The sequence below is a fragment of the Dicentrarchus labrax genome, unplaced genomic scaffold, assembly GCF_905237075.1.
Source record: "Dicentrarchus labrax unplaced genomic scaffold, dlabrax2021, whole genome shotgun sequence".
Lineage (NCBI taxonomy): Eukaryota > Metazoa > Chordata > Actinopteri > Moronidae > Dicentrarchus > Dicentrarchus labrax.
This window is the reverse complement of record NW_026137001.1, coordinates 122,446-145,890: the sequence shown is the minus strand read 5'-3', so window position 1 is coordinate 145,890 and position 23,445 is coordinate 122,446. Positions and strand designations below refer to the sequence as shown.

The 23,445-nt window shown below is 44.3% G+C and overlaps 1 protein-coding gene and 1 long non-coding RNA gene across 5 annotated transcripts; both read left to right on the top strand.

The window, feature by feature from the left end:
• Positions 1 to 18: 18 nt before the first annotated feature.
• Positions 19 to 17,380, top strand: LOC127361314 (phosphatidylinositol 4,5-bisphosphate 3-kinase catalytic subunit alpha isoform-like). Of its 4 annotated transcripts, none has more exons than XM_051395842.1 (29): positions 19 to 357; positions 4,727 to 4,823; positions 5,020 to 5,148; positions 6,148 to 6,251; positions 6,326 to 6,488; positions 7,070 to 7,279; positions 7,426 to 7,493; positions 7,927 to 8,055; positions 8,137 to 8,190; positions 8,310 to 8,419; positions 8,523 to 8,664; positions 9,551 to 9,636; positions 9,962 to 10,067; positions 10,150 to 10,302; positions 10,390 to 10,521; positions 10,731 to 10,855; positions 11,026 to 11,107; positions 11,316 to 11,480; positions 11,703 to 11,806; positions 11,917 to 12,016; positions 12,204 to 12,275; positions 12,507 to 12,613; positions 12,703 to 12,824; positions 12,930 to 13,008; positions 13,119 to 13,289; positions 13,385 to 13,502; positions 13,885 to 14,036; positions 14,125 to 14,273; positions 15,285 to 17,380. In XM_051395842.1, the coding sequence occupies exons 3-29, from the start codon at positions 5,064 to 5,066 to the stop codon at positions 15,407 to 15,409; spliced, it is 3,213 nt and encodes a 1,070-aa protein (XP_051251802.1). In that variant the 5' UTR covers positions 19 to 357; positions 4,727 to 4,823; positions 5,020 to 5,063; the 3' UTR covers positions 15,410 to 17,380. The 4 variants fall into 4 exon arrangements, with proteins under 4 accessions (XP_051251802.1, XP_051251799.1, XP_051251800.1 ...); XM_051395839.1 differs by having other exon boundaries at positions 4,701 to 4,823; XM_051395840.1 differs by having other exon boundaries at positions 3,078 to 4,823.
• A 3,836-nt stretch (positions 17,381 to 21,216) lies between these two features.
• On the top strand, positions 21,217 to 22,923 carry LOC127361319 (uncharacterized). Its single transcript, XR_007884192.1, has 3 exons — positions 21,217 to 21,245; positions 21,335 to 22,695; positions 22,810 to 22,923. It is a non-coding gene; the product is annotated as an uncharacterized LOC127361319 (long non-coding RNA).
• Positions 22,924 to 23,445: the final 522 nt, after the last annotated feature.

Below are 23,445 nucleotides of genomic sequence, written 5' to 3'. Positions count from 1 at the left end.
TCCTCCCTCTTCCTCCCTCCCCCTCCCTCCTCTGCCTCCATCAGCACATTGTTCTGCGGCTCCCGGCGAGAAGCAGCTTCTCGCTGCCGCTGATACTGGCTACAGGAACACAGACAGTCAGTCAATCAGACAGACTGACTGGCAGACAGACAGACAGACAGACAGACAGACGGGTCTCCGGTGTGGACGGTCGCGGTTTGTGTCGGGTCTTTGTGTGAAACAGATGCAGCGGGGCGGCGACTGATGGATCCACCGGCTGAGACATAAACGGAGACAAAGACAAGACAGACAGAGAGACAGTCAGACAGACAGCATGACCGGAGGCACGCGCCGCTGGAGCGACAGGCACGAGCTCAGGTGAGTGACAGAACAAAGAGTCTGTCTGTCTGTCTGTCTGTCTGTCTGTCTGTCCTGATGCTCCCATTGCCGTTGTCATGGTAACCATATGAGGCTGAGGTCATGAGGAGGAGAGGGACAGTGTTCAACCTGCAGATCAATCAATATATGATAGATTGATCATTTATTGACCATTTATTGATCTGTTTCACTTTATGAATAAAGTTTTGGAAACTAGAGTTATAGACAATATATTGATTATATATAGATATACTGTATGTATGTTCTTCAGGAGGAGAGGAGCTGCAGATAAAATCAATATACTGATCAATATGGATCAATCAATTATTGATCTAATTATTGATCTGATTCAGATTCAAACTAAAAGAGAGTTAATATATTGATAATATATAGAAATATGTATCTTCCTTTTTACCTGCTGTGTACAAACATGTAAACAAACGTGACATCATCAGTAAACATCACAACAAACCTGTCAATCAATCAATCAACCTGAGAGACGGCTGCTTCACTTCCTGTTCATCTTTCAGTTAGAACTAGCTACCGATGCTGTGTCATCTGGTCCTGGTTCAGTCAGGTGTTTTTGTTAATGTAATCAATAACATAAGCACAGAAAGAGTTTCAGATTGATGAATTTTATTTCATTAATTATTAATTCATTAAGAAACATACTTTTGTCTACAAGAATGTCACAACTTTTTTCAAAATATTATAAAAGATTATTATTTCCAATTGTTTCTGTCATTGTGTTTTACTTTATTATGTTATACTTTATTCAATAATTTATATATATATATACAATATAATATATTTATTATATATTCTTTGTACATTCTGATGTAAGAAAACTGAAAATGTGACGGACTGAAACTTTATATCAGCTGGTCAACAGGAAGAGAACTGAAGGAAGTCAGCTTCCTCCACACACACAGACTGTAACAAACACACACACACTGTCACACACACACATTGTAACACACACACACACACACACACACTGTCACACACGCACACAGACTGTAACAAACACACACACACACACATTGTAACACACACACACACACACACACACACACACACACACACCACACACACAACAAAGACTGTAACAAACACACACACACACACACTGTCACACACACACATTGTAACACACACACACACACACACACACACACTGTCACACACACACACACAGACTGTAACAAACACACACACACACACACACACACACACACACACACTGTATCAAACACACACACACACACACACACACACAGAGTGTCCTACTTTCTGCTCTTTGTTTGATAGCTTCATTGAAAAATCACAAAGATACAAAGACAATGTAAGGACAGGAGGACGTGAAGAGACAAACGGGACGAAATATAAACAACAAATAAATCATCCAGCAGAAGAACTAGATAAATAAAGCAGATAAATATCAACAAATAAACATTTTGATTATGTTTGAATTTATTATAACTTAATATAATGTCAGTAAAGGAAGTCATATAGATTTCATGTGTCAAACATTAAACCTTTAACATTCAGTACAGGACAGAAATAATAATATTTAATATAACACAATAAAATGTTTGACACATAATCAGTGTCTGCAGGAAGCTGCCAGCACATCATTGAACTCAAATTCAACCAATTGCTGTCAATAATTAAGATTAACTTTATTTTCACACACACACAGACTGAAACACATGTGGTCATGCAAACATGGAGAGAGTTTTTTGGGGGGGGTTAGGTGCCTTGCTTAAGGGCACTTCTGCAGTACACAGGAGGTGGCTACCAGTCCACACTCCATACTGTGGTCTGTAGGACTTGAACTGGCGACCCTTCGGTTCCAAAGCCAAGTCCCTACACATGTTTCTATATAAATCTATACATATATGTCTATTTATAAATCTATACACATATGTGTCTATATATAAATCTATACATATGTGTCTATATATACATCTATACATATATGTGTGTATATATTAATTTATACATATGTGTCTATATATAAATCTATACATATGCTATATAAATCTATACATATGTGTCTATATATAAATCTACATAATCGAGTCAATATATAAATCTATACATAGTGTCTATATAAATCTATATATATGTGTCTATATAAATCTATACATATGTGTCTATATAAATCTCTATATATATATGTGTCTATACATAACATAGATGTGTTTATAGTAGAGCTTCATAATAAATATTTAAAAATTAAATATAAAAATACTATATAAAATGCCATACATATAACCCTGACCAAAACTAAGACCGAAAAAGACCATTGTGTTGGTGGAACATAACAAGATTGTAAGTAGAGCTTCAAAATGCCAAAAGAAGAAACAGGAGCAGCCTGTTTGAGTTTAAATGCAATTTATTGAAAATTGCATTTAAACTCAAACAGGCTGTTCATCAGCTGATTGAAAGTTTAAGACCATAGCCCAAAAAAAACCCAAAACAGAACTAAAAGTTTCAAAAAAAGGACTCAGTAGTGAGTAGCCCCACCATTGTTGTTGATCACTTCAAAAATTTGTTTAGACATGCTTGATGTGAGTGTTTCCAGGAGGATGGTGGGAACGTTGCTCCATGTGGTGAAGATGGCTTCACGAAGGGCATCCACGGTCTGGAACTGACGTCCGTTTTTTGTAAACTTCCCTTGCCATCCATCCCCAAACGTTCTCAACGGGATTTAGATCAGGGGAACACGCAGGATGGTCCAAAAGAGCAACGTTATTCTCCTGGAAGAAGTCCTTCGTCAGGCGGGCGTTGTGAACTGCAGCGTTGTCCTGTTGAAAGACCCAGTCATCAACACACAGACGAGGGCCCTCAGTCTAGAGGGATGCCCGGTGCAACATCTCCACATAGCCAGCCGCAGTTTGACGTCCCTGCACAACCTGAAGCTCCATTGTTCCATTGAAGAAAAAAGCACCCCAGATCATGATGGAGCCTCCTCCACTGTGCCGCCTAGAAAACATCTCCAGTGAGGTCTCCTTGTCATGTCAGTAACGTTGGAAGCCATCAGGACTGTCAAGGTAAAAAATTTTCTCATCAGAGAATAAAACTTTCTTCCACCTTTCAATGTCCCATGTTTGGTGCTCCCTTGCAAAGTGCACACGGGCAAGTTTGTGGTGTGGGAGGAGACGTGGCCTTTGAAGACGTTCTTTGTTCTTTAAGCCCTTCTGTCGCAGACGCTGTCTGATGGTTATTGCGCTACAGTCAGCATCAGTAAGGGCCTTAATTTGGGTCAAGGATCGGCCTGTGTCTTCATGGACAGCCGTTGGATCCTCCGGCTCAGCGCAGGTTTTTTTTGGGTCTACCACTTGACCTTTTTGTCCCATAAACCTCAGAATCTTTTAAAAATTTAAAATGACTATCTAACTGCGTCCAACCTCGGCAGCGATGGCACGTTCGAGAGGCCTTGCTTGTGCAGCTCAACAATCCTGCCACGTTCAAAGACAGAAAACCTTTTTGCCTTTGCCATCAGGTGGTCATGACAGTGTGAATGCCTGATAGAAAATGACATGAAAGCCAGATTTTTGCACAGATTTGGACTTTATAAGGCTATGGTCCTAAACTTTTGATCAGCTGATGAATAGCCTTTTTGAGTTTAAATGCAATTTTCAATAAATTGCCTCCTCTATTGTTTTGTCTCTTGCTCCTGTTTCTTCTTTTGGCAATTTGAAGCTCTACTTACAACCTGGTTATGTTCCACCAAAGCGAAATGCGAATACTTGTAATTTTTCTCCCGGTCTTAAGATTTTGTTCAGGAGTGTATGTGTCTATATAAATCTATCTATCGGATCTGAATGTGATCAAAGAGGGCCAAAGGACCATTTTCCAGTTTACTTGGTTAATAATGGGGCCCTCAAGATTTCAACAGCAAACTTGTGAGTACTAAAGGTGGTACGGGGTCTTTCCTAAAATAATTATCATTTTCTTTTTACCAACAGTAAAAATAAAGCACAAAGTGAACTTTCATTCACTATTAATAAATCAAAAATCCAGATATTGTGGTTGAAAATGTAGCATCAATACGTCTGGAAGCACGAAAAAGGAGAGAAAAATAAAATACAGCTTCAGTATCAGTTTGAGCTCAATGATCATTAGTGTGCTTCTACAGTTAATCAATCATTAATTAATCATTAATAAATCAGACACTGACAGTGCAGCACTGAACTGTTCCTTTTTATTTATTTTACACATTATACCATAGATGACCTACACTGGTCAGAAGCTGAAAAAATATTTCTAACATTAATGACAATGTTTTGAACCTCTGATCTTTTCTTTATTAATGATTGTAACTGAGATTACAGGCTGTGGTTCTGCTGTCTTGTGTGAGGATCTGAGCCACTTTGCCAAGACCACATTGGGATGGTAGACTGGGTCAGAACATCTCCAAACCTGCAGCTCTTGTGGGGTGTTCCCGGTCTGCAGAGGTCAGTATCTATCAAAAGGGGTACAAGGAATGAAAAATCTAATGATATGATAATGATATGGCGTATAGAACCTGAATGTATAGAACCTATAGAACCAGCTAGGTTTCTACTACTCATCCATGATGAGTCCATCAGAGCAAAATCAGCAGCTCAGTTCACGTCCTTTGAGTCTGTCTGTCTGTCTGTCTGTCTGTAGGTAGACCAGTGCTAAGGTGAGGCAGCTTGTGACAAGTGGTTGCCATGACACCCAGACCGTCGTCAGGGGAGCTATGGGGGCTCCACCTAATGCCCCCCCGCATCCTGGTGGACTGTTGCCTGCCCAACGGTACCACTCTGTTCTACTTTATTCTACTTTATTCTACTCTGTTCTACTTTGTTCTACTCTGTTTTACTGTATTATACTTTATTATACTCTTTTATACTCTGTTTTACTTTATTCTACACTCTTCTACTTTCTTCTATTTTATTATACTTAATTTGACTTTATTCTACTCTGTTTTACTTTATTCTACTCTGTTTTACTTTATTCTACTTTATTCTACTCTGTTTTACTTTATTCTACTTTATTCTACTCCGCTTTACTTCATTGTAATTTATTCTACTCTATTATACTTTGTTCTACTTTATTCTACTTTATTCTACTATGTTCTAATTTATTCTACATTATTCTACTGTGTTCTACTTTATTCTACATTATTCTACTATGTTCTACTTTGTTCTACTTTATTCGACTCTGTTTTACTTTATTCTACTTTATTCTACTCTATTATACTCTGTTCTACTTTATTCTACTTCATTCTATTGTGTTCTACTTTATTCTACTATGTTCTAATTTATTCTACATTATTCTACTGTGTTCTACTTTATTCTACATTATTCTACTATGTTCTACTTTATTCTACTCTGTTCGACTCTGTTCCACTTTATTCTACTTTATTCTACTCTGTTCTAATTGATTCTACTTTATTCTACTCTGTCCTATTATCTTATTGTTCTCTTATTATTCTCTCGTTGTTCTCTCATTGTTCTTCCATTGTTGTTTCAATGCTCTCTCATTGTTTTTTTGTTCTCATTGTTCTCTCGTTGTTCTTCCATTGTTCTTCCATTGTTCTCTCATCGTTCTTTCATTATTCTCCCATTGTTCTCATATTGTTCTCTCATTATTCTCGTATTTGTCTCTCATTATTCTCGTATTGTTCTTTCATTGTTCTCGTATTGTTCTCTCATTGTTCTCTTGTTGTTCTTCCATTGTTCTCCCATTGTTCTCATATTGTTCTTCCATTGTTCTCTTATTGTTCTCTCATTGTGGTTCCATGTGTTCCAGGGATGATGGTCAGTCTTGAGTGTCTCAGAGAAACTCCTCTCATCAGCATCAAGCAGCAGCTCTTCACTGAGGCCAGGAAATACCCGTTGTACCACCTGCTGCAGGTAGGTCACTCTTTGACCTTTAACCCTTAATGTTACCGTAGTAACATTGCTAATCATGCTCTCTGATTGGCTAGGAGGAATCCTGTTACATCTTTGTCGGTGTGACCCAGGAGGCTGAGAGGGAGGAGTTTTACGACGAGACGAGGCGGTTGTGTGACCTGCGACTGTTTCACCCGATCCTGAAGGTCATCGAGCCACTGGGCAACCGGGAGGAGAAGATCCTGAACCGCGAGATCGGTAACACGACATACCTCACCTGATTTATATTATTTAATAATCAAACATCTTGTCACACAGCATTTGTTGTCGATCCTGGTGGAGCCTCCTGCCATGGTCCTGCTAGATTGCCATTGCCAATACTGTTGTTGCTGTGCACCTATCTGTCTGTCTCTCGCTCTCTCTCTCTCTGCCTCTCTCTCTGCCTCTCTCTCTGTCTCTCTCTCTCTCTCTCTCTCTGTCTCTCTCTCTCTCTCTCTCACCCCAACTGGTCGAGACAGACGACCACCCACCTAGAGCCGGAGGATCTGTCCTAGGTTTCTGCCTTTTAACAGGCAGTTTTTCCTTGCCCTTGTCTCCAAGGTCTTGCTCATGGTGGTACTGTTGGGTCTCTGTAATTAATTAATGTTTTAAAGAGTTCGGTCTAGACCTGCTCTATTTGAAAAGTGTCCTGAGATAACTTCTGTTATGAATTGGCGCTATACAAATAAAATTGAATTAAATTGAATTGAATTCGTCTGCTGAAAACCCCAAAGTAGGTCAAACTGGGACCAAAGCAGAGTCAACCCAGGACCACATACTGAATCCATCCCTGTGTGCAGGGTTTGCTATCGGGATGCCGGTCTGTGAATTTGAGATGTTGAAGGACCCGGAGGTTCAGGACTTCCGGCGCTCCATACTGAGCGTGTGCAGAGAGGCCATGGAGGAGAGGGAGGGAGGGGGGGCCCACAGTCAAGCACTCTACGTTTATCCCCCCAACGTGGAATCCAGCCCCCAACTCCCACAACACATCTACAGCAAACTGGACAAAGGTATTCTTCAATCGGTCTCACAGTCCATGTGTCCAGTCTGAAGGAAAATGAATCCTGGGAATCAGTGGGAAAAACAAATTCTCTGCCTGTCTCTTATTACCCGTCTCTCTGTACCGGTCTCTCTCCCTGTACCTATCTTTCTGCAGGGAGGTTGATTGTGACCATCTGGGTGATCGTGTCTCCGTCAAACTCCAAACAGAAATACACCCTGAAGGTGAGCTGTGATGAAAGGATGTGTGACTCGGACTCTGTCCAGTCCTGATGGTTCTGTGGACTTGCTGGAGTTTCAGTAGGTCCCTCTTGTAAAGAATCGAAGTCTCTGATCAAGTCAGCAAAACCTCTCCTTTAACATTTAACATTTATTCCTTGGTCTGGGAAGCACCTTCCAAAATATGTCAGATATTCTAGGTCCTACATAATCTAGAAGCTTTACCTGACGTTCACGTCCAGTTCCCTCTGTGGAGTTTACGGTCCAACACATCTTTCCATCCAGGATCCCACCAAACTTGTAGCTTTTTCCTCCTTTTTTGACCTTTTCAGCAAAAACATCTCTTCATATAGACAAGCAGCTGACTCTTGGTGTCCATGTTTGTTTTGGTATATGAACAGCTGACTCTTGGCATCCATGTTTGTGTGTTTGTGTACAGGTGAGTCATGACAGTTTACCTGAGCAGCTGATAGCAGAGTCCATCAGGAAGAAAAGTCGATCGATGCACCTTTCACCTCAACAGCTCCGCCTTTGTGTCCAGGAGTACCAGGGACAGTACATCCTGAAGGTACACCTGTCTGTCTGTCTGTCTGACTCAGCTGTCTGTCTACCTGTCTGTCTGACTCAGGTGTCTGTCTACCTGTCTCAGGTGTGTGGCTGTGATGAGTACCTTTTGGAGAAGTATCCTCTCAGTCAGTACAAGGTAACAACTTCCTCTGAAGGCACCATCCTTCATTAACAAGCTTTTCAGTACAACCTGTCTCACTGAATCTACCTGTCTCACTGAGTCTGCCTGTCCCTCCTCCACCTGTCTCTCTGCAGTATATCCGGTCCTGTATCATAGTGGGTCGTCTTCCTCACCTCATGCTGGTCTCCAAAGACAGTCTCTACTCTCAGCTACCTGCCTCTGGCTTTGTCACACCTTCATACAGGTACAGCAGCCAATCAGCATCTCTGCTATTCATATCACAGCCAATCAGGAGCTTGTACAGGTGAACTGTAGCCAGGTAGAGGATGTTTGTGTTTCTATTTCAGTCGTCGGACTCCTCAGCCGTCTCCCTGTCCAGGAGGAGGTGATGGTTCTCCTCCTCGCTCTCTGTGGGCCTTCAACACTCTGCTGAGGGTCCGACTGCTCTGCGCCACCTATGTCAACGTCAACATCAGAGACATCGACAAGGTTTGTGTCTCTGGGTTTCCTGAACCTGTCTTCATGTCTGTTCATGTGAAACATCATCAGTCACAGCCTCACAGCTGTCCACATTCAAGTCCCAAAAATGGCCAAAAATCATCACAATAATGTCAATATCAAATGCACTCTGGCAGAGTTAATCCACAGCAGCAGTGAGTTAAAAATATCCTGAAGCGAACCACAGTTGACCATCTTCATTAAGATTCAGTGGGATTGAGACAGTCTTAATGCCAACTTGAGGAGATGATTTTCTAGAGATAATGACCCAGAGAAAAATGTTCTGTACATACTCAACACTATGACACCAAATGGACTTAATTAGGGCCTAAAAGGCTTTCTAAGTTAGGACAGTAATCTTTGGAGACCCATGACTGCGACCGCTTTCCACTTAAGAATGACATGAGTAATTTATTGTCCAATGTAAGGGTAATGGTGGTGGTAGGAGGCAGAGGTGATTAAGTGAAGCTTGAGTGTGGCTGACAATGACCTTCAATCCACTGAAGTTAGAAAAAGTTAACAAGACAGAGAAACTAGAATACACAATTCTAGGGGTCTAACGCGTAAACTACCACTGGAGGTGATTCAATGAGATGAGTGGGTGATCAACCACAGTTGATATTCTGCAGGGTGGATTAGTGGATGGGCTTCAGGTGTGCGCAATCAGAAGAGGAGAGAGTGATGTCACATCCACCACACAGAGACACACAGGTAATGACAGGAAACACAGGGAAAACTAACTGACCTCCTTTTCTTGAAAATGAAAAGGTTCTACCCTTCCAAATTTTTGGAATACGTTGACTGGATGTTTGGGTTTAGCTGAGAGTCCTCCAAAAACCCTTTAAATGTGTTTGTCAACCTATGTGTGTGTGTGTAGATCTATGTGAGGACAGGTATTTATCATGGTGGAGAGCCGCTTTGTGACAACGTCAACACACAGAGAGTCCCCTGCTCCAACCCCAGGTAACACAATATACACACTGAATGTACACACTCAATATACTGTTTTCAAATTGAAAGACCGCGTGCAGACTCCAGAACAAGTTTCATTCACAAGACAGGAAGTGAGTCAGTAAGAGGAGACTTGAGGTAGAGAAACAAACAACACCTCAAAACAACATGTTTTACATCCTTTTATTGTCAACAACGTATGGCAAGATGCTGAAGACATTCTGAAACGCTCTCGGTGGAATTTGAAGATGCGCCTGGTGGAAATTTGGGCTTTCTCTACCTGTCTACTTCTTTGTATTGTTGCACCGGTCCCTCTGTCTTACCTGTCTGTGTCCAGGTGGAACGAGTGGCTGACCTATGACATCTACCTGGCTGACCTCCCTCGCTCAGCCAGACTCTGCCTGTCTATCTGCTCTGTGAAAGGAAGGAAAGGAGCCAAGGAGGTAGGGAAGGAAGGAAACACATAGTGAAGGAATTAGAGAAAGAATAAATCAAACTGTCTGTCTCTCACCTGTCTGTTTTCAGGAACACTGTCCTCTGGCCTGGGGAAACGTTAACCTGTTTGACTACACGGACATTCTGGTTTCGGGTAAAGTGGCTCTCAGTCTTTGGCCAGTCCCTCACGGCCTTGAGGACCTCCTCAATCCCATCGGAGTTGCTGGTTCAAATCCCAATAAGGTTCACAAGACCTCGTCTACTTCTCTGTCTCTCTACCTATTGGAGTGATTTGTTTGATTAAATGATTGATTGTCTTGCTCTCTGTAGGAGACTCCCTGTGTGGAGCTCGAGTTCTCCTGGTTTAATCAGACCGTCGTATTTCCTGATGAGCAGCAGATAGAAGAACACGCCAACTGGACCATCAGCCGAGAGCTGGGCTACAACTACTGCCACGGACTGGTAATATATACAGCTACTGCTACTGACTGGTAATATTTACAACTACTGCCACTGACTGGTTATATATAGAGCTACTCCTTAGACTACTTTTGATAGATACTGACCTCTGCAGACAGTCACTCTCTCCATCTTCCTTACCTGTGTCCCCCTCTCCCTTTCCCTTGTCTGTCCCACCTGTCTCTCTCCCTCTACCTGTCTCTCTGTCTCAGAGCAGTCGTCTGGCGTGTGACAGCAGTGTTTCAGCAGGTGATGCAGAGCAGCTTCGTTCTCTCTGCTCCAGAGATCCTCTGTACGAGCTCTCTGAGCAGGAGAAGGACTTCCTCTGGAGACACAGGTGAGGGGCGAGGCTTAACATAGAGACACATGTGAGGGGCGGGACTTAATATATGGATGTATGTATGTGAGGAGCAGGACTTAACATGGGCAGAGATGGGCTTGAAGTGATTCTACCTTTGAGTCTGTGTCTCTACCTGTCTTTTCAACTGTACCTGTCTGTCTCTGCAGACATTACTGTGTGAACATCCCAGAGTCTCTTCCTAAACTGCTTCTGTCCGTCAAATGGAACTCCAGAGACGAAGTGTCTCAGGTACAAAATTCATTCTTACAGTCAGTTTTCATTATGTATTTCTATTCATCTCATCAGTGACCGGTCTGTCTCCTCCTGCTGCTCCTCCTCATCTTCTTCCTCGCCCCCTCCTTGTCTTCCTCTTCCTCTTCCTCTTCCTCATCTTCCTCTTCATCCTCTTCATCCTCTTCTTCCTCTTCCTCTTCCTCTTCCTCCTCCTCCTCCTCAGATGTACTGTTTGCTGAAGGAGTGGCCTCTGATGGAGCCAGAGTCGGCTCTGGAGTTGTTGGACTGTAACTTTCCTGATCCGATTGTCAGAGAGTTCGCTCTGCGCTGCCTGGTACAAGGTCTGACAGACGACAAGCTGTCGCAGTACCTGCTGCAGCTCGTACAGGTGTGTTACATCCTCACCCTCTGGTACACCTCCTGGTACTATTTGTGTCATTATAACCTGAACATTCATGGAGCATTGTGCCCTGTTCTTCATCGTCCGCACAAGGTCTATAATGATCTAATTTCACTGATCTCCAGTGTTTTTTAGGCTCACTGTTTGAGTTTGTCTTTACGTGTGCTGCCAGTAAAACAAATAGAAACTATCTAAACTGTGTGTTCACAGGTGTTAAAGTATGAGATGTACCTGGACAATCCTCTGGCTCGGTTCCTGATCAAGAAAGCTCTGACCAATCAGAGGATAGGACACTTCTTCTTCTGGCATCTCAAGTGAGAAACGTGACCTGAAGGAACAGTTGATAAAAACGGTTTATCTGCTTCCTCGTAAGTAACAAAGTTTACTCATTTTAGATAATCTCTGTAATTGTAACTGTTCTCAGGTCAGAGATGCACAATAAGACGGTGTCCCGTCGCTTCGGTCTGCTGCTGGAAGCTTTCTGCAGAGCCTGCGGCATGTACCTGAAACACCTGAACAGACAGGTGAGAACTGAAACACCTGAACGGACAGTGTGACTGTGTTCATTAATGTGGCACTGCTGCCATCTAGTGGCTGAATAGTGTGTGTGTGTGTGTGTGTGTGTGTGTGTGTGTGTGTGTGTGTGTGTGTGTGTGTGTGTGTGTGTGTGTGTGTGTGTGTGTGTGTGTGTGTGCGCGCGCGCGCGCACAGGTGGAGGCGATGGATAAGCTGGTGAATCTGACCGACACACTGAAACAAGAGAAGAAAGACGAGACTCAGAAAGTAAAAACTCTTTTTTATAATCTGTTGAATCTTCTGTCTGTTACTGTAACGATATCTGTGATTGGCTGATTGCATCTCTTCTCTTTGTGCTCATGTTCCTTATTGTCATTTTATCTGCATTTTCTTTCCTTGTACAGCACTTTGTAACATTGTTAAAAAATTATTATTATTATTATTATTATTATTATTATTATTATAGTGATGTGCTGCTGTGCTGTGATTGGTTGTCAGACTCAGATGAAGTTCCTGGTTGAACACATGTCTCGTCCAGATTATATGGAGGCTCTGCAGGGATTCGTCTCTCCTCTGAACCCTGTTCACCAGCTGGGAAACCTCAGGTAACTGACTGACTGTTACTGACTGTTAACTGACTGACTAATTGCCTGATGATCAGTTGAAGCAAAGTTTGTTTGTTTGTGGCCTCCAGGCTGGAGGAGTGCAGGATCATGTCGTCGGCGAAGCGCCCCCTGTGGTTGAACTGGGAGAATCCTGACATCATGTCCGAGCTGCTCTTCACCAACAACGAGATCATCTTCAAGAATGGAGACGGTAGCTAGCTCAGTGCTAACCACTCCTCTGGTTTTAGTGGAGAATGCTAACCGTGCCCGGGGATTGTGGGTATTGTAGTGTGTAACCTGTGTGTCTGTGTTGCAGACCTGCGTCAGGACATGCTGACTCTGCAGATCATTAAGATCATGGAGAACATCTGGCAGAACCAGGGCCTGGACCTGCGGTGAGAACCTGTGACATCATCAGTGATGTTGCTGTGACATCATCACACACTGGCTCACTGTGTGTGTGTGTGTGTGTGTGTGTGTGTGTGTGTGTGCGCGCGCGCGCCAGCATGCTGCCGTACGGCTGTCTGTCCATCGGTGACTGTGTGGGTCTGATCGAGGTGGTGAAGAACAGTTTCACCATCATGCAGATTCAGTGTAAAGGAGGCCTGAAGGGGGCGCTGCAGTTCAACTCCAACACACTGCACCACTGGATCAAAGACAAGAACAGAGGGGAGGGGTCAGTACCTGTCTGTCTATCTGACTGTCTATCTGTCTGACTGTCTATCTGTCTGTCTGGCTGCATGTCTATCTGACTCCCTGTCTGTGTCTCAGGTATGACCGCGCCATCGACCTGTTCACCAGGTCGTGTGCAGGTTACTGCGTAGCGACGTTCATTCTGGGAATCGGAGACCGACACAACTCCAACATCATGGTGAAGGAGAACGGGCAGGTGAGCTGGTCCTCCACAGATCCTGATCCTGGTCTGTCTGAACCAGGTCTGTCTGAACCAGGTCTGTCTGAACCAGCTCCACAGGAGGAGCGCCGGGCTTTCACACCAACATGACATAGTGGCCCAACCTTGTAGTTATAGCGATGGCGTGCGTCAGGTGATGCACAGTAACATTTGTAAAGTTAAAGATTGGAGTTAACGAAGGGTTAAACAGGAAGTTAGCAGCTCGCCCTATGGAGGTTCTCTGGTTCGCTACTGAGCATGCTCAGTAGAGAATCATCAGGGGGAGTGGATTGTTTGGATTCATGCTCACTGATCAGCTTTCCTCTTCCTCCTCTTCCTGCTCTTCCTCCTCTTCCCCCTCTTCCTCCTCTTCCTCCAGCTCTTCCACATTGACTTTGGTCATTTCCTGGATCACAAGAAGAAGAAGTTCGGGTACAAGAGGGAGCGAGTTCCCTTCGTTCTGACTCAGGACTTCCTCATCGTCATCAGCAAAGGAGTCCAGGAGTCGACCAAGACCAAAGAGTTCGAGAGGTCTCACCTGCACCTCACCTGTCTATTGCTGGTCCTCGTGTCTGAAATTGTGCCTGTCTCACTCTCTGTCTACCTGTCTGTGTGTCAGGTTCCAGGAGATGTGTTATAAAGCCTACCTGGCCATCCGCCAGCATGCCAGCCTCTTCATCAACTTGTTCTCCCTCCTGCTCGGCTGCGGCATGCCCGAACTGCAGAGCTTCGACGACATCGCCTACCTGAGGAAAACCCTGGCCCTGGGTAAGACAGACAGGTGGAGAGAGAGAGACAGCAGCTCTCTCAGTGTAGAATACACAGCTGGACTATTGCGTCAGCAGATCACACTGGCAGGAAGTCAGACACAGAAACAGAGAATGCAGTACATTTTCAAAATAAAATGTTAAAATGATAGAATTTCACATTAGATCAACAGTTTGTCACCAGACAGAAAGTCAGTGAGTCAGACGAGATTTAAAGTAAAGAAACGCAATGCAAACGTTTTCCTTTTTTAAAGACAAAATACAGTAAATAAAGGAAACAGAAAGACGCTCAGACAAACATAGAACTGTACTTGGTGTATTTTCAGGGGTTATTTGGGGTTCTTTAACTGAACTCTCCCTCATACCTCATGTAGCACTCATAATCTGCTCTCTGCTTGGCTGTTACACACTGTTACAGGCTGTTACAGACTGTTACAGGCTGTAAATACACACTGTTACAGGCTGTTACACACTGTTACAGGCTGTAAAACACTGCTACACACTGTTACAGGCTGTTACAGGCTGTAAAACACTGTTACAGGCTGTTACAGGCTGTAAAACACTGTTACAGGCTGTAACAAATAACGTACAGAAAAACATGAGAAAACATTTGTTGGCTCTTTTATTAACAACGAAATGAGAGTAGAAATTAATCAAAATTTAAGCTCAGTGGGTAGAGCTGGCACCACAGGTACTAAGGTTGAGTCCTTCCTGCAGCGGCCCAGGGTTCGGATCCGACCTGCGGCCCTTTGTTGCGTGTCATCCCCTCTCTTTCTGCACCCCTTTTCCTGTCTGTCTTCAGCTGTCACTATCATCAAGGCAATAAAAGGCAAAAAAATTACTTGTAACAAATGTATGAAAAATGACTTAATGACTTAAATACAAAACAAGAAAAACGAAAATTAACCCTAAATAATAAAAACAATTACTTTTTTGATCTTATTGATCAGCAGAAATGATCAGTCTCAGAATATGTCTCACATCCTTCTGTATCTGTCTGTCTGTCTGTCAGAGAAGAGTCAGCAGGAGGCGCTGGAGTATTTCACCAAACAGATGAACGACGCTCATCATGGAGGCTGGAGCACCAAGATGGACTGGATCTTCCACACCATCAGACACATGCCCAACGAACACTGACACACACACACATTTATAACACACACACTTTTATTGCACTACTGTGACAATGACGATGATGGAGTCAGATTATTGTAGATTTTAGCATCACAACGTCGTATTGATGGGATGGCTGTCATAGTAACATTAATCTCAGGGTCACAGGTCAGAGGTTGAAAAGACGACGATGATGATGATGATGATGATGATGATGATGTCTTCCAGTCGGAGCTACAGTTAGCCTGTTAGCTCTGCTAGCTGCTCTAAACAGAGATGGAGCTTTTTAAAATAAACTTTATTACTGTAGCCTACATTCGAATCAAACTTTATTGAGAAGCACTGAATTTGAATGACACTAGCTTTATTGAAACCAGCAGAGTGAACACTGTGGTCACTGTGAGAGCAATAAAACCTCCAATAACTGATCAATACTTTGATTATGACAATCAGGAGCTCTGGCCAATAGGAAGCTGACCAGCTGTGGGCGGAGTCATAGTGCTGAGATCAGAACAAACTAACAGTTGTGTTTCTGTTACTGTTCTTTTTTTTTTGTATCTTTTAAATATTAGTTATTTTATTTATTACGTTATTACGTTTACTTGTAAAATTATTCCTTTATATTTCAAACACAATGTCTTTTCACAGATGTTCTTGTAAACTTCTGGCTTTAAAGGTCTGAGCTCTAGTTTTCTTTACGTTGGCTCTAATGCTCCACTGAGTAACAAGCTCTCTGTACCGAGTGCTGTGAACTCATTTATACAGAAACTGCACAGATTGTAGTCGACTGATATTTTTCTCTTTCTTATAAATGTGAAGTCACGTCCACAGCTGCTGACAGATTCCAGAGGTTTCTGATCTTATTTCTATTGAATCAACATATCGAGTGTTATCAGGGATCTTTCCACGACAATCTGAACCAATCAGCTGCTCGTTAGCCGTTAGCTGAAGCCTCTAGTGTCTAATAAACCATGCTAGGCTAGTTGTTAGCATGTTAGCGGCACTGGTTCACTCTAATCCATAGTTATTAGTTAGCTGAGCTGTTGCACTGGAACAATGAATTGTGGGTAGATTTAGTTAGCATAGCGTAGCATCAGTGGAAGCCAGCCAACAGGGGGCGGGGCTTCCTGCAGACAGGTTAAAGGGCGATGACGGCCATTTTTAATGTTTGTGTTTGTTTCTGCTCAGGTCACAGGTCAGTCTAAGGGCCTGTCCTCACGAATACGTTTTTCTCAAATCCGGATAAATACTTTATCGTATCGGCCTCACGTCCAGACGGATACGGCGTTTTCGGGGGGGAAAACAGTATTAACGGGTCCCAGAGTGGGAAAATCCGAAAACGCCGGATTGCCCGGAGTCGTACTACAGCGCTTTGGTTCATATTCAGTGAATCCGTGTGGACGCAGATATTTCTGGAAACGACACCGTGTTTACGGAGATGTTTTTCGAAACGACATCGTATTGGGTGATGCCCCGTATTCGTGATGACAGGCCCTAAGCCAGTAACCATGACAACCTGTGAGGTGGCCTGACCCCGCCTCCTGCTGCATGCTAATCCATGTATTGATTTATGACATCATCGACTGTGCTGGTTACCATAGTGACTGAATATGTGGATATGTTTGTTTCCATGTGATCAATATTTTTGATTAAACTGATGTATTGATGATTGATTGATGTATTTGACAGGAATGATGTTTGATGTGATCAGTTTCTTTAAGTTGGGTATTGATTTGTGATAATTATTTATCCTGTTTGATTCTCCACCGTCTGTTGGAGGAGACCACAGATGAAGCCGACGCCCACATACAGATGAAGCCGACGCCCACATACAGCGTCCACGCCCATATATGGTCAAAGATTTGTAAGCAGACCTGTACAACAGGTGAAACTATATGAGTGAGCACTTATTGATCTCTGACTGTCAGTGTTATCATGGATTATCATTTTATTTAAAAAAATAAAAGCTCAACAGGTGTGTTTTGCTTGGTTGGACTCACCTATTGTCGTCAAGTATGTTAAATCTGGTCATGTTAAGTGTTTCATGTTTAGTCCTTCCTGTTTTATTTTGTACTCACCTTTTCCCTCACTATTCAAATCCTGACTTCCTCCCTTTGTGTGACTTTCCCACCTTTGTTGATTGCTTTCACCTGTTCTCACTTACACATGGTATAAATAGTCCTTGTCAACCTTTGTCTTTGTCAGTTTGTCTTGTTCAGTAAACCAAGTTCAGTGCGATGTGCACTTCAAGCTCAACCCAACCTCAATATTAAGTAGTCTTGACTTCCGATGGCCCTGCTCTGCTGGTGCTGCTGCTGTTTTCAATTTATTTGTTGTTCTTACTCGTTTTACTGTGGTTTTTTATTGATTGTGTGTGTACGAGGGTACCGAGGAGCACCATGGCGTTATTTGCATAAGGACTATTACTGGCCCTGATTGTTTGGGAGCTTCTGAGGATGTGTCAAAAGAGGCAGTAGACCTCCGCTGCCCGGCATGATCCTGAGCAACGTTCGCTCTCTTAAGAGCAAGCTGGAGGAGCTCCGTACCAACATGAGGGTATGTTTTGTATACCGCGAGGCGGGATTGCTGGTATTTACTGAGACTTGGCTCCACAAAGACATCCCCAACTCCCTGATCGAGCTGGAGGGTTTCTCCCTTGTCCGTGCAGACAGGGATGAAACTTTGAGGAAGAATCAAGGGGGAGGTATCTGCATGTTTGTGAGTGACCGCTGGTGCAGGAACTATTCTGTGACAGAGACTGTGTGCAGCCCTGATATTGAACTGCTGTGCAGCCCTGATATTGAACTGCTGTGCATTTCTCTAAGACCCTTTTACCTCCCGAGGGAGTTTGGCAATATTGCTCAGCGTATGTGCCCCCCTTGTGGCAATGCGGCCCGAGCTGCAGCTCGTGTTGCAGACTGTGTCCACAATCAACTGCAACGCACTCCGGGAGCCCCGGTCTTTATTCTTGGAGATTTTAACCACACAGGACTACTCTTTGGAATGCAATAATGTACTACAGTCAATTACAACTGCTGACCCCTGTTCAAGGTTAGTAGTTGATCCCCTCAAAATCAGCCATGTTTCCAGCCTTTTCAGCCATGTATGCAAAAAGAAATCTGCAGGCCCTGATGGCATCTCTGCTTTTCTCCTAAAGACCTTTGCAGCAAAGCTAACCCCAGCGTGGTGCCCTGTGTTTCAGAGGTCTGCAGATTCTCATTTGGTTCCTGCCCCTTGGAAAAAATCTACCACTATTCCCATTCCAAAGAAACCCTGTCCTACAGAAATCAATGATTATAGACCCGTGGCTTTAACTTCTGTTGTCATGAAATGACAAAAAAAATACATGGTATCCATGTTGAAATCTTTTTTCGTATTCACACCTGATTAAAACACCAAACCTGCTGGAACGAGTCCAGATCTCCTGCTGCTTTGTAATAGCTAAAATCAATGAGGAGTCTGGACTTCATCATATTGATACACACTGACAGGTTCAACAATCCACCTTCCTCCTCCGGCTAAAATACACCGCCATCTTAGCCTGCCCTAAAACAAAGTTTAAAAGCTGGCATTTGTTCTTGTGTTGGCGTGTGTATTTAAAACACAGAATAAAAAACTGCTTGGTAAAAACCTCTCCACATTTGGTAAAAACAGTTTGTAAAAACAGAAACAAGGGTAAAAGACGAAGACACTCATAAAAACAGTGAAACACAGTCTCTCTTTGGTCGCAGTAGGGACACTTATCCTCTACTGCCGGGTTTATGGTGGACACAAAGGAGTTCACTGCTATGACCCCATGGAGGACTCTCCAGTGAATGTCTGCGTGTCTTTTGGAGAGTGGAGGTTTGTAAAAGGACCTCCACTCAGGTCTGGCTGCAGGAGCCAGCTGCAGATATCTCCTCCATGGAGTGTCAGGTCTCTTGTTTAGTTTTGTTCTGTTAATTGCTTTCACCAATATTTTGTAAAAAGTTTTCCCTGTGGTACCATCCAGTGGTGCGAGGTGTGTACATTCCATTAAAATCCCAGAGCAGTCTTTAAAATCCGGTGCCAGGGAAATGGCAGGAAAAGGATCATCAGTCACTGTTTGATTAAAAGAGGAGTTTAAAAGCAAGCAGTCGTGTCCTGTGAGTCTCTGTTTCTAGTGTTCTAAGAGCTTTTGCGTGACCCTCACTGACGTCAGTCCCAGCGGGGCAGCGAGTCCAGAGGGGTCATCCATCCGGGGTCCAGTCAGTGCCGGCAGTCTGCAGTCTCGTGGCCAGACCCTGACCTGCCCAGCTGGGAAGGTCCAGACGGGTCCCCCACAGGACCGGCTCTTGGAGGATCCAGTACAGGGAGTCCACCTGCCCCCTCCTCTCTTTCCTCAGCAGGTTCCACACTCTAAAAACACTTTTATAAAAAGCAGGCAGGGTAGATGTGCTCATGTTCGGTATGTTCATTAAAAACAAATTAAAATCATGACCCAGGCCGTTAAAACCCTGCAGAATGCAGCGGGACAGGGGTCTCCACAGAATGTCCTTTGGTCCGGTCAGTAGTCTTTGGATAAACTGGAGGCGGAAAGCCGCGACCCTGCTGGCCAGATGGACCAGGCCTTGCCCCCCCTCCTCTTTAGGTAAAAACAGGACACTCTGTGGGACCCAGTGCAACTTGTCCCAAATAAAATCAACTAAAACCGAATTTTAGACAGGAGAGGAACCGGAGGATCGACACAGGCCAGCCGGTGCCACAAGGAGGATGAGACCAGGTTATTGGCTATTAAAGTTCAGCCTCTGTACGACATTTTTTTGGAGTAGCCACCTCCACTTCCCCAGCCGACCTTTTACCTGCTCCAGGACATTGTCCCAGTTTTTATTTTTGTTGGTCTCATCCCCCAGGAAGACTCCAAGGTATCTGAATCCTCCTTTTTTCCACTGTAGGCCACCGGGCAGCCCGAGCCGCCCCCCCAGCTCCCCTCCCACCATCAGAGCCTCGCTTTTCCCCCAGTTCACTCTAGCAGATGAAATAAAACCAAAGTCTTTCACAGTGCCAGTTAAAATGTCAATATCTCGTTGTGAATTAACTAAAACCATGAGATCATCCGCGTACACAGACAGTTTAAAAGATACGGGACACTGGGGGAAACACACACCAGTAAGTTTAGCTCTAAGTTTGTGGAGCAGAGGCTCGATGGCTACCGAATATAACATCCCAGAGAGAGAGCAGCCCTGCCTTACCCCTCTCTGGACCCCAAATGGTGCGCTCAGCCCGCCGTTAATTTTCAGAACACTCGCGATATCACTATAGAGAACCCGGACCATGGCTATGAAACCAGGGTTGAACCCAAAAGCAGCCAGAGTCTGCCACAGGTACTGGTGTTCAACCCGGTCAAAAGCCTTTTCTTGGTCTATTGAAATCAGACCAGTCTCTATGCCCAATGAACTGGAGAGCTCCAAAACGTCTCGAATTAAAGTGACGTTGTCACTGATGAGCCTGCCGGGCACACAGTAGGTCTGGTCAGGAGGGATGATGGACGCCATCACCTCTCTCAGTCTAAGGGCCAGAGCTTTGGACAGGATCTTATAATCTGTGCACAGCAATGAGACCGGCCTCCAGTTTTTCAGTTCCTGCAGGTCTCCCTTTTTAGGCAGCAGGGTTATTGCGGCCCTCCTGCAGCTCAGAGGCAGTCTGCCGGTCTTTAGGCTTTCATTGATCACCTTTAGCAGATCTGGTCCTATTATGGACCAGTGTAGCTGCATAGAAATAGGGTTGCCTTGCTGCAGTCAATTGCGTCAGCTGACCACTAGGGCGGCAGTACATAAGTACGGCCCTCCTTCTCGCACTCTCACTGATGCATCATTTCCGGGTCAGGTGTTTGCCCGTGCAGGTAATGCTCCGCAGACCTTGCTGTGGCTACTGCTTCATTTTATTTATCACTGTGTCCTCATGCTTAAAGCCACTGTGTTTTCATTGCAGAGCAGCGACTGCGTGCTCCGTGCTCCGTTTAGTCGCTGGCTCTCTCGAGCAGTAAGTGTCCTCTCTCTCTGTGTTACACTGAATGCTATCCTGTAGCTAATGCTAGTGTGGTCATAGGTAGATGTCCGCTGCCGTGTGGGTTTCTCTCTCCCTCTCTCTCCCTCCCTCTCCCTCCCTTCCTCTCCCTCCCTCCCTCTCCCTGTGCAGGTTTGACTTTGAAAACAGGTATGCTACCTTAAATCTGGCCCCCAAAATCTTTGATAAATCTAGCTCAGCCATACTAATTTTATGTTTATTGACAGGGAACGCTCATCAGCTGGCCGAAATCTACAGGTGGCGATTTACCAGCTGATTGGGGCCACTGCTGCTAATTACAGTTTGTCTCTGCTGCTATATACGACGTTGTCTCCGGCAGCCACTTATTCCTTGCTGCTCTGTGCTGCTTGGTGGTGGTGCTGCTGTTGTTGGCTTTTGGCTACAGCCGGCTACCACAGTGGACTGCCGACACCACACTTTTAACCTGTTTATCCCTTTAATATTAGCCGAATGATTGTGAGGAGTTAATCCCTTAGTTTAGTATTACTTGTTTTGATTAAGTGAATTGTTTTGTTAAGTTTATTTTGTGAATTATTTCATGCTTTATGGTGTGTATTGTGTTGTACATTTTGGGTTAATTATTTCCGTTGTAAAATTCTTTTTTTTTTGTTTTCTTCTCAGTGGCTGCAGGTTGGTGGTGGTGCTGGTGACGTGGGTGGTGGTGTCTCTCCTTCTTGTGTGCTGTGCTTGCTTGGATTTGGTGATACCACAGTGTGTGACTGCCACGTGTGTCTGGGTGAACCCTTTTCCTTTAATTTAGTGTTGTTGAGTCCCCTTCCTCTTCACCTGCTCTTTCCCCACCAGTAGGCCTCAGCCCCTGATTAGGCTCCTTGTTTATTATTTGGGATGAATGCTAAATTTTGTGATAATATATATTTGATTAAAGTATTTTTGTAAACTGGGAACCACGTGTCTTGTCTGTTGAGTGGAACAAACCTGTTTTTTTGATCAATGTAAGATGATGATGATGATGACGATGATGATAATTCTTCCTTGGGTGCAATTCCCAAGGTGGCGTTGTCGAGCAACCTCAGATTCACATTGAGAGCCTCCCCGCCGCCACACCAGAAACACTTGTAAAAGTCAGCAGGAAGGCCGTCCATGCCTGGAGCTCTGCCGCTCTGTAGGCTCATTGTGGCAGTGTGGAGCTCCTGCAGCGTCACCTCTGCTGCCAGCTCGCTGTTGTCAGCCTCGCTGACCTGAGGGAGACCGCTGAGGAAGCTGCTGTGCACATCTGGATTATGTGTCCACTCATTCTTAAACAGGTTTCTGTAAAACTCGGCAGCATACTTCCTGATCTCAGATGAGTCTGAGACTTCGGAGCCGCTACCCGTTCGTAAAGAATGAATGGTCTTCCTTTGTCCAATTTTCCGCTCCAGCCCAAAGAAGAAGCGAGAGGGGGCGTCCATCTGTGTGATGTTCATGAAGCTAGACCTGACCAGAGTGCCCCACACGGTAACCGGGGCAGGGGCAGCATCCGCAGGTGGATCCCCCCCCCCGGAGCCACCGCAGCAGCAACGGGTGGATCCCCCCCCACAGCAGCCCACCGCGCTCCACAACCCCTCGGGCAGGAGCGGATCAGGTGCCCCTCTGCACCACAACCAAAACATTTCATAGTCTCTGAGGAAACGAAAACCACATCATTAAAACCGTCAACTTTAAATGAGAAAGACAGGCTCAGATCAGTTGTTCTCTCTTTCAGGATCATATACACCTGTCTTCTGTGACACACGACATGCTTTAATTTAGGAGATTTACACCCCAGAGAAACCATCCTAATTGGTGACACAAGTTGTCCGTATCTAGACAGCTCCTTCCCCAGCAATTCATTTTTTATGAACGGGGGAGCGTTAGAAATCATGATCTTTGTGGCTGGGTTAACGAGAGGGGAGAGAAAGTGTCTTTGATAACCACTCCCCTCTCCACCACCTCGGCAACCTTAGCCGTACTGTCTAAAAACAATACAATGGCCCCGTTCATGCGTGAGGCAGACCTCACACAGTCATACCCGACCA

Bases quoted from the DNA above. Each gene is read 5' to 3' on its own strand.
- LOC127361314 (XM_051395842.1), top strand. From the start codon at position 5,064: ATGACACCCAGACCGTCGTCAGGGGAGCTATGGGGGCTCCACCTAATG. The intron at 10,856-11,025 runs GTGAGGGGCGAG...CTGTCTCTGCAG, and splicing joins GACTTCCTCTGGAGACACAG to ACATTACTGTGTGAACATCC. The intron at 13,290-13,384 runs GTCAGTACCTGT...TCTGTGTCTCAG, and splicing joins GACAAGAACAGAGGGGAGGG to GTATGACCGCGCCATCGACC.